The following is a 15,021-nucleotide window of genomic DNA, read 5'->3' as shown; positions in this document are numbered from 1 at the left end:
AGTGATAAAAGTTGTTCAATGGTGATCTTGTCAGTGGGTGATTTTTCAAATGCTCTTAGTTTAAAAAAGAAGGAATTGCTTTGTTCATTTATGGACCTTATCACTTTAATCTGTTGATATTAATGTCCACTGTCACTGATCTTTCCATTGATGAATCAGAGAAATGAGAGTAGTTGCGTGTTCGGACAAAAGTGTTTAAATGGACTTCTATTGAAAGTGATGTACTGAGATTTTAAACTTTACTATGTACATGTAATAAATTAAAAATTCTTATTCATAAGATGTTTTCATTCCTTTTAGTTCTGTATATTTTGATTAACTTGTGTTTTGATAGCCCACTCTTAGTATTATGTGTTACTCATCTTTTGCATGTTTAATGTATAATTAGTTTTAGCTGCTGATGAAGAAATGAGTTTTTAATCACAAGGAATATACTGTATTTCAAACTATTCCATTTTTGAGACCTAATTACTTTGATAAATCTATTTTTATCTCTTTTTTGTCCAATCTAATCTCATTTATGAAGAACAATTTGAGAAGCCATTGGCTAGAGCATTTATTTGCCTGTTACTTCTAACTGCCTCCCTTTCTCTCCTCTCATATAATCTCAGTATTGCTTGTCTTTGTTTATTATATCACTTGTAGGGTTGTGAGAAATTCCAGAATAAACCTGGGTTTTAAATTGCTATCTTTGGAGTAGATTGGTGTTCAGTGTTGTACTCCTTGTATCATCTTTAAATATTTAAATTGCAGACTCTCTGGCTGCCTCTTAAATTAGATCCTTCACTTAGTAGTTTTGACATTTCATAACCTTGCTCCTCAGGCATTGAATATTCATCTGTTTAAATGGCAGTGAAAATCCAAACCCATGTATTAATCCAGTGAATGTAGATTAGAGAACAGCTCGCAGGTGGAGGAAGAAGCTATGTTGACCCCGGTAGGAAGTTATACTGGAAGTTCATTGTATTCAAGTATTTGTAATACAGAATTTGTCATTTAAAGCAAACCTCTCTTGGGTCTTCTCCAAGGGAATTTAGTCTTGAAGAAACACAAAGATACTTAACCCTTTGAAGCTGAAGATTAGCCCCTGCATGGTTCTCTGGGTGCGTATTAAAGCAAGGTACCTGTACAAGCTCCATATCCACAGGAAAAAAAAAATGAGAATAGAAAAGGTTACTGATAATTGTCGTTACAAAATTTGGTCTTGAAACTGATTTGAATCTCTAAAGTGCAAGTCCTTATCCCACAGCAAGCCTTCTTCCCACTTTGGTCTTAAGTACGTTTTCTGTTTATAATCCTTTGAGATGGAAGAAGAAGAAATGTTTTCATTTTCCTGGAAGGGAGGATGTTAATGACAGTGATATCCTTGATAAAGGAAGGAGGAAAGGGGAGCTGCTGTAATCCCAAGGAAGGAAGGGATAGGGGTGAGGCCTGCTGCAGGAGTCCGGGAGGAGGAGGTGGGCAGTTACCCTTCCTTACATCTTTCTTTCCTGGAAGTGGGTGGGGGTGGCATTGCTTGTTTCTAAGAATTAGAATGTAAGAAAAACTAACTTCAAAAATTCTAATTATGATGTGCAGTTTCTCTGGTTAATCTCAATTAGTGGCCGCTCATGTTAGGAAGAGTTACTTTTAAAAACTATTAATGGAAAGTGAAATAAAGTAACTTTTAACTTAATTGTAATTTTTAGTGACATCCTGTTTTCTGTCTGTGCTCAGTTTGTGAGTTTAGGAAATAGCCGGGATTGATTTAATTTTTCCAAACTCTTAGAACAAGTGAGCTGAGAAGCTCATTACCGCAATGTGTGGTATTGTGGAGGGAAAACTGGACAAAGGAGCAAGGGCATGGAGTCAAAAGATCAGAGTTTGAATCCAGAATTCAACACTAGTTGTGTATAACCTTAGTCATGTTATTTACCTTGTCTGTGTCTGTTTCCCCAGCTATAAAATACTAATTTGTACCCTACTTTACCTCATGGAGTTGTTGCAAGACACAGACAAAATACAATAGTTTTTAAAATGTGTTGCAAATGGTGAAGTTTTATAAGCCCCTAAATGTAAGTTTAGTATTAAACATTGTTACCACCCTGAGTTTATATAAATCTAAGCACCTTTGTCCTGCCTGTGGTAGTGGAAAGTGGTTCTTTAACAAAGTTACTGAAAAATGCCCTTTTGAGAAGGTTTGTCTTGGAGTGTTTTTAATGTGGCTGGGAATTAAAGAAGCGGCGTGAACTGAAGACTGGACATTGGGAAAAAAAAAATAACTGACCCAAGTATGTTTTCAAAGCTTTTATATAAGCACTAAATATAAACCCGTTTTCCTAAATATATTTTAGGATAACTTTTAAGATACACCACCCACACTCATCTGAAATGCACAAAGCAGTGAATGTCACTGCATGAGTAAATTATTCTAGAACACTGTCACGGACTCAGGTTACTCTTAACTTTAATGGTCTGGGTCTTTGCATTTTCAGGTGGATGTAGAGGTAAATAATATTTGTAATGTAGTCACGTAGGTTTTTAGACAAGCATTTCATGTGAATTAGAAATTATTTAATTATTCCTAATAACTGTACAAAGAAGGTATAATTATGTGGTAATAGGCTTAAAGAATTTGTCCCAAGTTCTCAGAGCCCATAATGAATTCAACCTAGTTTTGAGCCCGGTGCACCCATTAGAGAATTGTTATCTTCACTGCCTCTTCCCTCGCCTGCTCCCATGCAAAGGCTGCCTGCTTCTGCCGCTGTCTGCTTCACTGGAAGTTAGCCTCCTTTGTAGGCGCTCATCTTGTAACCTATGGGAAGTGGCTCTTTATAATGGGAATACCATAGTCACATGATCTGGAGCAGAGTAACGCCTGACTTGTTGAGAGCTCCCTGCTATGAAAGTAAAGCCATGGAGTCCTAGACGTGAATGTGGGTCCCAAGTGGTGGTTTTTTTTGGTTTGGTTTTTTGGTTTTTTGTTTTGCTTTCTTGGCTAATTGAGAATTGTACTACTCTAGAAAAGAAATTGGGTTTCCATTTATTCACATTACCAAATGCATATATAATTCAGTGGCTTTACGTTTCATCAGTTTATAGCAGTCTCACAGACTAGATTTCATTTAAATTATTTTGATTACTTGAAATTTTCCTTCATTTATTTTTCACTTACATTTAAGGTCCCCAGTCTTCATTGTTCTTAAGTGTTGAGGCATAGAGAAGTAAGAGTAGTGTGTGAATAGCTGTCTGTTCTCTCTGCTACTATTCCAAATTCCTTCTTTCTGTAGGACAGGGCAGTGCTAATATGACTTCTCAATGTAACCTTTGGAATAATAGGTATATTTTCACTCGTTAATGAGCAAACTGGTTGAATAAGGGGTAGGAATATTAAATGTTAACGCTATTGGTACAGGGTGAAAGATTGCAAGACCTTTATGAAGTAGTAAACCTGGCTTATGTTTTGTTTTTTTTTCCTTGAAAGCAAAAAGAAGTGATAATAGAGAGCTATGGGCATAGTTTAAATTATGGAGAAGATATTTGGTGTTTCATACTAAGAGTTATTTAAATGTTAGTGTAAATTGGAAAAAGGTTTTTTTGGTAATAAACTAGATTAAATGTTGATACTAATGGGTAAAATGAGTAGGCAGAAGTAATCATATCATGATACCTCAGCAAATCAATCCCAGAGTTAGACTCATTGGCCATTTTTATGAATAATCTGGAAGATGGGGTATATTGTGAGATTACTGTCCTTGCAGTAGGCTGGTCCAGAGTAGCTTACAGTTAAACTAAAGGGAATGTGGTCAGGAATAGCTCAGGACACTTGCAACTATCTAAATATTGGCAGAGACAGGTTATAGGCAAAGAGCCATTGATTACAATGGGGATAAGAGATCTAGATGACTTGATGATCTGTCTGTTAAATGCTCTGGTTCAGTAAGCTGTTGTGAACCTGCAGGATCAATGGGGTATTGGACAGGCTTATATGCACCAAATATTATAGCATTTATCACATGCCGAGCATCGACTAGACATTGAAGATACAGCCATGAGCGAGGCAGATGTAGTTTCTTCTGTTACGGAGTTTACGTGAAGAATGATGATTATAAATAAATACATACAGACTTATTTTGTCTTTTATCCTCGTAGGATTTTGTATATTATATTCCAAAGATAGGAAGGTTTTTGTAAGAATACATAAAATGGCAGGTAAAGTTAGTAAAAGGACTTAAGACCTTTTGAAAATCGAGGTTAAAAGATTTGTGAACAAGAAGAAGACAATGGACAAAGAATAATGGGGATGTATAGCTCATTCACATATTTAAATTGCTCGGAATTTATGGAAGATAGAGTGTTATTTTGGCATAAATCAAAAGGGCATATTTACCAATGAAGGGTAAATTTTTTTAGAATCATAGCACACCACCCTCACAGATGAGAGAGGCTAGAAAACAAAAATGTGTCCAGTGAATTTAGACTTCTTAAGGTTGGAATGATTGGGCCTAAATCCCTATTCTAGGGTGTTGGCCCCACTGAGGACAACCTATTACCGTGAGTACTGTGCTATATGCACCACTGCTTTGTTTTGAGAACTTAACAAAGCCATCTAGGGCTAAATACTATCTCCTCTCCACCCCGAGGAATGACACTTCCATTTGTCTAGAATTAACCCAGAAATAAGCAAAGCACCTGGAGCCTAGCTTGCTTTAACTTCAGTGTGTGTTATATGTTCCTGTTGGACAGAAGCTCCTTTTCAAAGGAGGCAGTCTTTGAATTTCTAAAGAGAGGTGACTGAGTGTGGGTATACATCTAATTTTATTTCCCCTTTCCAGGTTTCCTATGCTCGCCCAAGTTCAGCTTCTATCAGAGATGCAAATTTGTATGTCAGCGGACTTCCAAAAACAATGACCCAGAAGGAGTTGGAACAGCTTTTTTCACAATATGGACGCATTATTACTTCTCGTATTCTTGTTGACCAGGTCACTGGTAAGTAGGCAGCTACTCCGGACAGTCTTTTGCTCTTTCTGACTGGCAGATTGTGAAATATTCTGTCTTCCCATACAGCAGTGTTGCCTGTAGAACACATCAAAGGTATATGTGGGCCAGAAAATGCAATTTTCTGCTGGAATTGTTCATAAATATGCATGGACAAAAATAGATTGTGGAGTGTAGTGAGCACACTTGAGTCATTTCCACCCTGAGGTGCAGGTTTAAAGCCTGTTTCATGGCTTGTAATAAATTTATAGATGCTGTAATCTTCATTTCCAAGCCACTATGTGAAAAAAGCCCCCATCCTGCTTATAAAGTCCTAATAAACAATCTTATTTTTGTAAAAAAGCAAAGTCTAATGCAGCAATATACACCTAGTCCTCCAAGGGAGGATTATACTGTGTCCAGACTAGTAATTGCTGTTAAGGCTGTTTTCCAGGTCCGTGCTGTGCTATGTAGGCATATGTAATTAAGAGTATGAAATTTTGAATGTTAAAAACTTATTTTGTGCCTAATGTAACTTCTAGCCAAACTGCAATGCGAAGACTAAGATGTTTATTAAAACTTTTGTATGTAAGGGAGCTGTTCTGCCAAATCTTTTAAAGAAAACTAGCCATATAGATTTGATTATAGTTTTTAAAGTACAGATTTATTTTTCTATTATAAAAGAATACTCATTCTTTCAGAAACGTTTTAAAAATGGAGAAAATTGGAAAGGAGTTGGGGGTGGGTAAATTACCTGTAGTGCCTATACTCAAGCAGCCACATTAAGATTTGTGAGTTTGCAATGTGCACTACATGAAGGATGGACATATTTGAAACACGGACTTGGTCGGGGGGGAACCAAGGGCAACACACGTAACCTAAACATCTGTACCCCTATAATATGCTGAAATAAAAAAGAAAAAAGAAAAAAAAATAGGTAGCTTTTCTCTTTACTATTTATTTCTTTCTACCCCCTCCTCCTGCCCTCCCTCCTCACAATGATAATAATCTAGAGACATACTGTATACTGCAATATCTAAGTTTTTTTAAAGAAAATAAAGCAGTGTATTAACTGCAGAATAAACTGAGAGCAAATTTTTGATTCTTCCAGTGAAGATCAATTTAGTTGATCTGAATTTGATCAGAGAAGCCCATATTATAGCCCCCCCCTTCTGTTGGTTGGCTTCATAGAAAGCACCACCCCTACAGTTCTGGGTAGAGAGAGATCTACCACTGTATTCAAGCCTGGGACAGTAGCCTGTAGATTTTGCTGTCATGAGAAAATTTAGTCAAGTTGAGACTATGTAAAACACAGTCTTCTTAACTGCATTAGTTATTTCATAATACTCATACATTCTGTCACACCGTTGTATCACACAGACTGCTAATAGGATTAAAGAGAAATCCAGGCCTAGCAATCCAGATAAATTTGTTCAAAGCAACAAAAATCTCCTTTTATTTTGTTTATATCATTCATGCTTTTAACATTCATGCATTCTCAGTGAGGTCTTGGTGAATTGAGAGTCGACTTCCCCTGGGACACAGAAAGCCTGTCTCGTCTCTTAACTGACAGTCCATCCTGAGTAGGTGGGATCACAGGTGGTCCTGGCTCACCACTTTGTGGTTTAGTCAGCAGTTCTCAGGTATAGTCCTGCAGCATTAGCGTCCTTCTGGAACCTTGCTAGAAATGCAAATTCTTGGGCCCCATCTAAAACCTGAATAAAACTCTGAGGATGGGTGTTTTACCCACCAGTTATTCTGATACGTGCTCAAGTTTGAGGGCTACCAGTTTAGGTGACTCAACCTGTGTAGAGGCCATTTTATTGCTAATGTAGTGCTTTTCTAATGGAACAGCTAAGTTCTAGAAGTTATTAATTCTTAATAAAAGCTAGTGGATACACGAAAGGATGTATTTGCTATCATTTCACCATTTAATCTTCATATGTAAGGCTTTCAAAGTGAACTTACTTTACCCGAAATGAAAAATGAAACCCTGCAATTTTCTTCTTCAACCATCAGGTGGTAATAATATGCAATGGATATGGTTTAAATAGAAAAGGTAAAGTGATAGGGACTTTCCGAGATAAGCATATATGGAAAAATGCCTGTCTGCCTTAGAAAATTCTAAGCCATTGACCTTATACAATATTGATTGTAAAGCAAGTAAACCTGCATTTCATTTTAAAGTTCTCATAAATCACAATGGTCTGGTGCATTTTCTCAGCATACCTTTCTCAGTAACCCCTCATTTTTTCCTTCATTGACATACTCTGAGCCATCTATACTTTCTTAGCTACTAGTCCCAAATTGGTACTGCTAGTACCAAATTACTTGTCAAAAAGCATTTCCCTGCAACTGCTTATCTCACGATGACCCGCTGTGGCCAGCCTGACTAGCCCGTGCACGCTGATTAAAGGGAAAGAGTTGGGTTCTCCTCTGCCACTTCTCTTAAGCTGGGAAGGTTCTTGACCATCCCTTTGTTTTTCCATTCTTGTCTTTCAAAGTGTGGAGAATATGGGACAGGGAGTGACCTTCTGTAGTCAGGAGTAATGCTGCTGAGGCCAGAAAGCTTTGATGCTTTACTTCTTGTTTATTTTTAAAATCTAGGTCCTCTTTCACTTCTTTTTCTCCATATAGTATTTCTCCAAGAAAGTACAGCTAGTTAGAAGCATGGGGGAGCTTCAGAGAACTGGAAGAGCCTCTGCAGACATTTTTTATTAAAGGACCTGTATCCTTATATATTATTATTAAACCAAATATATTATTTAAAATTTCAGCTGAAATATATCTTTCTACCACTGTGTATGTATTTTTAGCATAGCTTTTTAGCATTTTTAGCAAATGCTTGCTTCCGTTCTCCTTGTTTCATGGAAGGGAACTATGGTGCCTCTCATTTCTGAGCTGCTTGTCCAATAGCACAATTTGAAAAATGGAACTCAGACATGCTGTCGACATTATTAAAGAGAGTGTATGGGAGGGGGGGAGAGAGAGAAAACATCCCTGTGCTTTGTCTTCTTGGCTTGTTGGAAGGCATGTGATAATAGGTACTCAGCTTGTATAACTGACTTCATGCATTTAAAAAAAAATGCAAAATTGAGATTTATAGATTGAATTGCTAGTAAGTTAAGGTAAAACTTTCCTCTTGGTGTGATTTTTGTGACAAATGTTATATGTGGGTGAAGAACATGTTCTTGAGAAGGAAAAATTAATTTATCCTTTCTTCTCTCCCTCCCCTCTCCTTCCACTCCCTCTTTCCCAAATCTTTACTCAAATCTACCATAGGCATATCAAGGGGTGTAGGGTTTATTCGATTTGACAAGCGGATTGAGGCAGAAGAAGCTATCAAAGGCCTAAATGGCCAGAAACCTCCTGGTGCCACAGAGCCAATCACTGTAAAGTTTGCTAATAATCCAAGCCAAAAAACCAATCAGGCCATCCTTTCCCAGCTGTACCAGTCTCCAAACAGAAGGTATCCAGGACCGCTAGCTCAGCAGGCACAGCGTTTTAGGTAAGTCTGGTCTAGTTCTTGTGCCCAGCTACTAAACTGAGAGAGAATGCTCAGGTTTACTGTCCAGTGCTGTTACTGACAGGAGCTCTGATTTACGTTTATCATTATTGTTGTTTTCTTTCTTTTCCTTATGGGCACAGAGAGAGCCTTTTTGGGGAATAGTGTCTTTTGCTAATACTGAAGGTGGGGAAAAAAGGACAATAACCTGCAGCAGTGGTTCTGAACTGGGGGTGATTTTGCCCCCCCAGGTGACATTTGGCAATGTCTGGAGGTGTTTATGTTGGCATAACTTGGATGGGTGTGCTCCTAGCGTCTAGTGAGTAGAGGCCAGGGATGTGCTAAACCTCCTGCAGCATGTAGCATAGCCCCAACAACAGCAAATTGTCTAGCGCAAAACATTAATAGTGCCAAGGTTGAGAAATTTTAATCTACAGATTGCTGGGATCTTTTTAACTGTTTCCAGCGCTTCAGATTTCCCCTTTTTAGTTTTTTTCTTGATAAGATTTTATTCGCAAGTTTCAATTTTTAGGTCAAGCTCTTTCAGCTACTTTGTTTTATAATATATATATCTTTAAGGATATATAACCTATGTGACTGTGTTAACTTTCTAAAAATCAGTCCCTCTCCCCTTTTTTTTGTTTCTTATAATTTGAAGGTTGGCAGACCTTCTCTGTAAAGGACCAAGATAGTAATATTTTAGGTTTTATGGGTCATGGTCTCTGGTGTATCTATGTCTTTTTTTTCTTTTTTTCTTTTCTTTTTTTTTTTTTTAAACAGCTCTTGAAATATTCTTAGCTTCTGGGCCATATAGCAACAGGTGATAGGCAGTCTGGATTTGGCCTGTGGGTGATAATTCGTTGACCTTTGTACTGTCCATAGAATGACCATGGCTTTAGCCCAACGAAGATACTCTTTTTTGACAGATATAAATATTCCAATTTTTAAAGTTTTATTTTACTCCTAGGGTAACAACCAAAGCAGGAGTCATTAAAAAGAAGTCCCTAATATGCATATGAGAAGAACAGTGACTTTAAGAAGTTAAACAGAGCACAAAGAGTTTCTGGTTTCATAAGCAAGTCACTCAGTTTTTATTTTCCAGGACGTTTTTAAAATATCCTTTTTGGCCATATGGTATACTGCAGCCGGAATGCCATCTAACCCCACACACTAATTTTTTTTTTCCAAGTATATATCAATTTTCTTTCTTTTCTTCCTGGGATAGAATAGTTAATTACCAAAAATATAGTCACAGATATAACCTAATAAGATCAAGGAGTTACACATGTTTTCTAGCTTAAATCACGCATTTTTTTTTCATTGAGGTATTTAGAGTGCTGTAGAAAATGGGGATAAAATCAGTCAAAACATCTCTTCTTTTAAAAAATACTCAGTTGTATTACTTGAGGCATGAGAAGGAAATCTGCCATAAATATGATGTTAACTTCCTACTTATGCTGACCTTTGCCCCTCGAGAGAAGAGGTGGTCCTGTCAGAAGGCTACGTTTGAACTAGGTTATTGGGTCCCAATGGATTGAGCCTTGTTATTCACTTCACTCTGTGCTGTAACTTTGTGAGAAAAAGAGCCTTGGTAGAAAAGAAACCTTTGCCACCTTTGACTTTGGTGGATGATAGTAGTGATCAGACTAGAGGGAAAGATGCCAGCCAGAGATGGGGCTGCTTAATGCTTGCCCTTGTGGAGAAAAATCTCACAACGCCCTTTTTTTAGCTCTGCCTGTGGGTTTCCTCTATGGCGTATTTCTTAAGTGAATTTTTTTTTTTTTTTTTTTTTTTTTGCAAATTTAGGACTAACAAGCCTGAAGGAATTTTACAGGTATTTCGTAGGCAGCCTGTCATAATGAACATTAGAGATTTTTGGGCCTAGAAAAGAATTCTGAGCTTAGGTAGAGGAAAATTCCTTAAAATTTATCATTTAATTTTAATGCTTTGAAGGTATAAAATGTTATTAGAAAACTATATTAGTTTCAGTTATTTTTTCTCCTCCAATTTAAGCTATGTTTTTGTTTTATGGTGGTTAAGTGAAACAGATTCTCAGAATCAAAATTGAATTCTGAGGAAGATTGAGCGAAAGGAATGAAAAGGCAGGATTCAGGAGGGTGCTTATTGAAATGGCAAGGCATGTGGGTGACTCAGGTGTTGGGCTGTTGGTGACTGCAGTGTCCACTGTCAGGCCCGCCTAGCCGCCCTGCCTGCGTGCTCTGTGCTCTTTATTTTTGGTTGGGTAAAGCTTTATGGGATGCTCTGGTGGTCAATTTTAATGTCTTTTAAAATATCTTCTACCCATTCTGTGTTTTTATCTTTTAGTACCATATGTTATCATTAACTTGGAAATTCTTTCTCTTCTTGACTCCTATAGATAGACATTTTTGGAAGAGGAGAATGAGAGTTGTCAGTTGTAAGAGAAACCTGGTTTTAGAAAAATGGGGAGATGATTCTTGTCCCTTCAGATTCCTGACTGTTGTCTCCATTTCCCATTCCTCCCATAATCTCTGTCCAGATAATAAAATGCCACCTAATTGGTGTGGGCAGTGAAGGTGTTTGGTCTAGATTGGGTGCTGGAAGAAGTTACTGCTAGAATTCAGGTTTAACCTGGTGTGCGTTCGGTGCTTTTTCTTTAATACCGTATATATAACTTGATTGTCATTACCTTGATTTTTTTTTTACCCCCCTCGTTCTGTTGAATAAAGGCTGAACCACCTTCTTTGACCTCATAGAGACTCTTGAGTTAAGGAATTTGCTTGTTTTGTTGGTGTTTTGCTCTTTTCTATAGTTCAGGTCTAAATCCTTCCCACACATATTTTGTCCCTAATATTTATGTTTTAATGCCCTTGCCTTAAGTTTGTCACGTTACAGCAGCACTTGGAAAAATTTCTCACCGTGTATTTTTATGTTGTCCTAGTACCCTGGGAGTTGGGAGAATTTGGAGAATACAAGTAATATGTATAATAATAATAGTCAAGGATACTTTTAATTATCATGAAGTGTACCATATCTTTTAAGGTCAAAAAATTTAAAATTCATGGAAGAAGGGTTAAGTTTAGATGGGGGCTTGTGAGAGTTACAGCTCAGTCAACCCATGTGAACAATTAGATAATTATTTTAACATGAGCACTGCTGATCTAATATGCTGATTTAATTGCAGTTTTCAAAATAAGAAATGCCTTATTTATTTGGATGGATAGTATAATTCAAGCCCCTTAAGTGTATTCTTGGGACATGATATCTAAATTAAACTTTAAGCCAAATTTTTTCATGTTCTTTTTTTGTGGAGTAGCTCTAATTTTATTGAATGTGAATCTAGTTTAATGGCCTGTGTGACTGCTTCTATGAGCCTTTATGCATTTTTAAAGGAGCCTTTTAAATCAGCACTTGAGTTGCATTTAAGGCATGTGCTGGTTGCATTATTACAATTTCCTTTTGGAAGAAACTGATATTTGTCCTCTTCAATAATTTCCTTCTTTATTAGAGGATAGATGATACCACCTAATTGGGTAAGGTGGTAAGCTGATTTTACTGTGGAAAACTTCAAAGCAGGTCTTGGTCGGTGCTTTTGAGAGGTTTTGATAACCATTATTTGCGAGGTTCAGAGTTTTATTTTCTTATTCATTAATAACCTCTCTGTATTTTTATTTCTGAGTTTAACTGATTTCATATTTCCTCTTTACTTGCATATAAGACCTCCCACAGTCTATCAGCTAAATTTCTTAAAGATAAGGCAGGTGCCTTTTTTTTTAAATTTTCTATGATAAACACCTAGCTTTGAAATGGGGATGATCTACCTGATACATGGTTGTGTTCAGAATATTACCTAGTTATTATCCGAGTTATATTTCTATTGACCAAAAAATTTTTGCACACATAACCCTACTATATTTTTCCATAAATTACATCTGTACATGGGCTTATGCTATTCATTAACTTACAGACTCTAATGGAATATAAAAAATAAAGATAGGCTAAAGATAAACAATATATCAAATGTCTTGCTAATTATTATACTAGCTGGGTTCATTTTTCATTTACTTATCATCATAATAAATAATATGCTTTTTAAAGCAAGATCTGTAAAATAATGATTAATTTTGAATTTCCTGTCCGACTTCATGTGAGACATGTTGAATTATCTTGTGTCTTAACTACTCATAATGTAACTTGTACTGGGAGTAGGAGAAATAGTTGACACTCTTCTTATTTATTTGGGTTTCTCTTACCGGTGTCATCCTCAATTCTGATTTTTTAATTTGTAGGAATCTTTTCAAAGCTACCTTTTCTTTAGGTGAAGGTTATTTTAATTAAAGCTAGGTTATCCAGTCTAATCCTCCAAATCCACTGAATGTGTTGTTTGTAAAATGGATTATGGTTAGGGTTGTGTTCAGGCTGAAGAACAGGTGAGGGTGCCACTAGCCACCACTGTCCTTGGAGGACTGTTCGGTCTTCCACCAGGGAAGCATGTGGAAAGTGGGACTGAGTGAGGGTACCGGGTGCAGTGTATTTATTAAAGATAAGTAAAGAATATTTTTAAATACTGAAAATATATGTGTAATGGACACTTTAATATTTACTTACCGCAGTGTGGTACATCATCATGCACACCCTCCCTGAGTTATTCTGGAGGCTACTAACTTGGTCTCCATTTAAAAATCGACTTCCATTTTTAAATGACTGTATACAAAAGATATCATTGAGCTATGGACAGACCCACCAAAGACATAATTCTAGGGAGCAATAGGGGTCCTTGTATGCAAGGCACTGCATCATTTTCTCTTGTAACTGTCTAGTTTACAGTTTACCAACTGGTACTAGATGGAGTACGTGGTGCCCATGTGGAGCACCCATTGCCTTCTCTGAGCTCCCGTGGAAAATGTGTATGTGTGGCCCTGAGAGAGCAAGGAAAACTTCTGGGCCCCGCTGCATACAGGCAGGGGTTTCAGCAGTGCCTGGTCCCTGGTTCCTGGGTTCAGTGCTCTTCCCTACATTTTTTGGTGTTGGGGGAGGAGAAGGGGATAGGGGAGATAACTTGGCTTAAATTCCAAAGGTGCAAATTTTTCTTAAATGAGAGCCAAGTGAAGAAATCAGTGAAGATCATGGTATTACGTGGGATTTAACAGATAGGGCAAATGTGAAGCCCATTGGGAGAGTTCTCAGAGATCCTTGTACAAAAGTCCTAGACCTCCTGCCTGGAGCGGTAGATGGAGGGCAAGGAATGAGATCTTTATCCCTCAGTGCACGTACAGTCATGCATTGTATAACAATGCTTCGGTCACTGACAGACCACATATACAAAGCTGGTCCCATAAGATTGTAGTGGAGCTGAAAAATTCCTGTTGCTTAGCGATATAGTAGCCATCATAACATTGTAGTACAACACATTACCTTTTTCTGTTTAGGTATGTTTAGATACACAAATGGTTACCATTGTGTTACAGTTGCCTGTAGTACAGTAACATGCTGTATAGGTTTGTAGCCTAGGAACACTGGGCTATCCCATATAGCCTAGGTGTATAGTAGGCTACACCATCTAGGTTTGTGTAAGTATACTCTATGATCCCACAATGACAAATTGCCTAATGATGTGTTTCTCAGGATATATCCCTGTTGTTAAGTGATGTGTGACTATACTTTGCTTTTGGGACAGGTCTTGAAAATACTGAAAACTTGTTTAGAAAATTCTGTCTCTGGATGTTTGGTGGCTGTCCTAAGTGAGTGGTGGCAAAGTGTGACAGTCCCTACCTGGATGCGAGTAATGAGTTTAGATGGTATAACTATTTTGGGTGAATTAATAAGGTGTTTCTTTGTTCTGAGCCTTTTAGCACTTTGGATGGAGAGCTCAATAGGCTGTTCTGTTCTACAGGTATCATATGCCAAATGCATTCTGTATTGATCATTCCAGCAATTTGACGAAATTTTTTTTATCAGATTACTTGGTGATACCAATTTGTGTTCATCTTTATTGCTAGTATTTGTGACCCTTAATTCTTGAGTGTAAAGGCAAGGCATCTTTGACTATACTCATCACCTCTGCAGAAAATACAGCCTTCCCACATATGTGCTCTTTTCACACATGGGCTTTCTCCCTTGCATGTGCAAACATGCTTGCCCAGCCAGTTCTCCTGGTAGTTTTCATTCTAGATTAAGTATTTGGTGACTATCTTGGTGACCTCATTGCCTTCGTTCGGTCATCACACACTCATTATAAACCTGCAGCGACCCAGCCCTGTGCTCTGTGGTACGGTGAGAGGGTAGTGGGGCAAGACAGACACACATGGATGAGGATCGTTTGTCACTGTGATTTGTTCTTTCCCTTTACACTTTGCATTACATCAGCTCAGTTCATTCTTTTAATTTTTACAAAACACAAAATTCCCAGTGGAGATTTGGGGCAGGGATGTGAGAAAACTCCCGTTTTTTTTTTTGTTTTTTTTTTTTCCAATTCTGAAAGACCAGATGAGATGTGTTTTAGCTTTTATAAAACTAAAAGGAGTTGTTTTTACGTGTGTGCTCTAGCCTGACTTGATGGCACAGGTTAGACACTAAGGTTG

General features: G+C 37.5%; 1 protein-coding gene across 5 annotated transcripts in view; it reads left to right on the top strand.

The window, feature by feature from the left end:
• Nucleotides 1–15,021, top strand: part of ELAVL2 (ELAV like neuron-specific RNA binding protein 2) — a 131,393-nt gene that overhangs the window by 111,944 nt on the left and 4,428 nt on the right. For all 5 annotated transcript variants that reach the window (XM_012646347.1, XM_012646356.1, XM_012646363.1 and 2 more), the window contains 2 exons: nucleotides 4,815–4,968; nucleotides 8,239–8,464. In XM_012646347.1, coding sequence (XP_012501801.1) covers nucleotides 4,815–4,968; nucleotides 8,239–8,464 — 380 coding nt within the window. The remainder of the gene's footprint in view (nucleotides 1–4,814; nucleotides 4,969–8,238; nucleotides 8,465–15,021) is intronic.

This window comes from Propithecus coquereli, unplaced genomic scaffold (genome assembly GCF_000956105.1).
Source record: "Propithecus coquereli isolate 6110/MARCELLA unplaced genomic scaffold, Pcoq_1.0 Scaffold106, whole genome shotgun sequence".
NCBI classification, from domain to species: domain Eukaryota; kingdom Metazoa; phylum Chordata; class Mammalia; order Primates; family Indriidae; genus Propithecus; species Propithecus coquereli.
The sequence above is the reverse complement of the archived record's forward strand: the minus strand, read 5'-3'. Positions and strand labels throughout refer to the sequence as shown.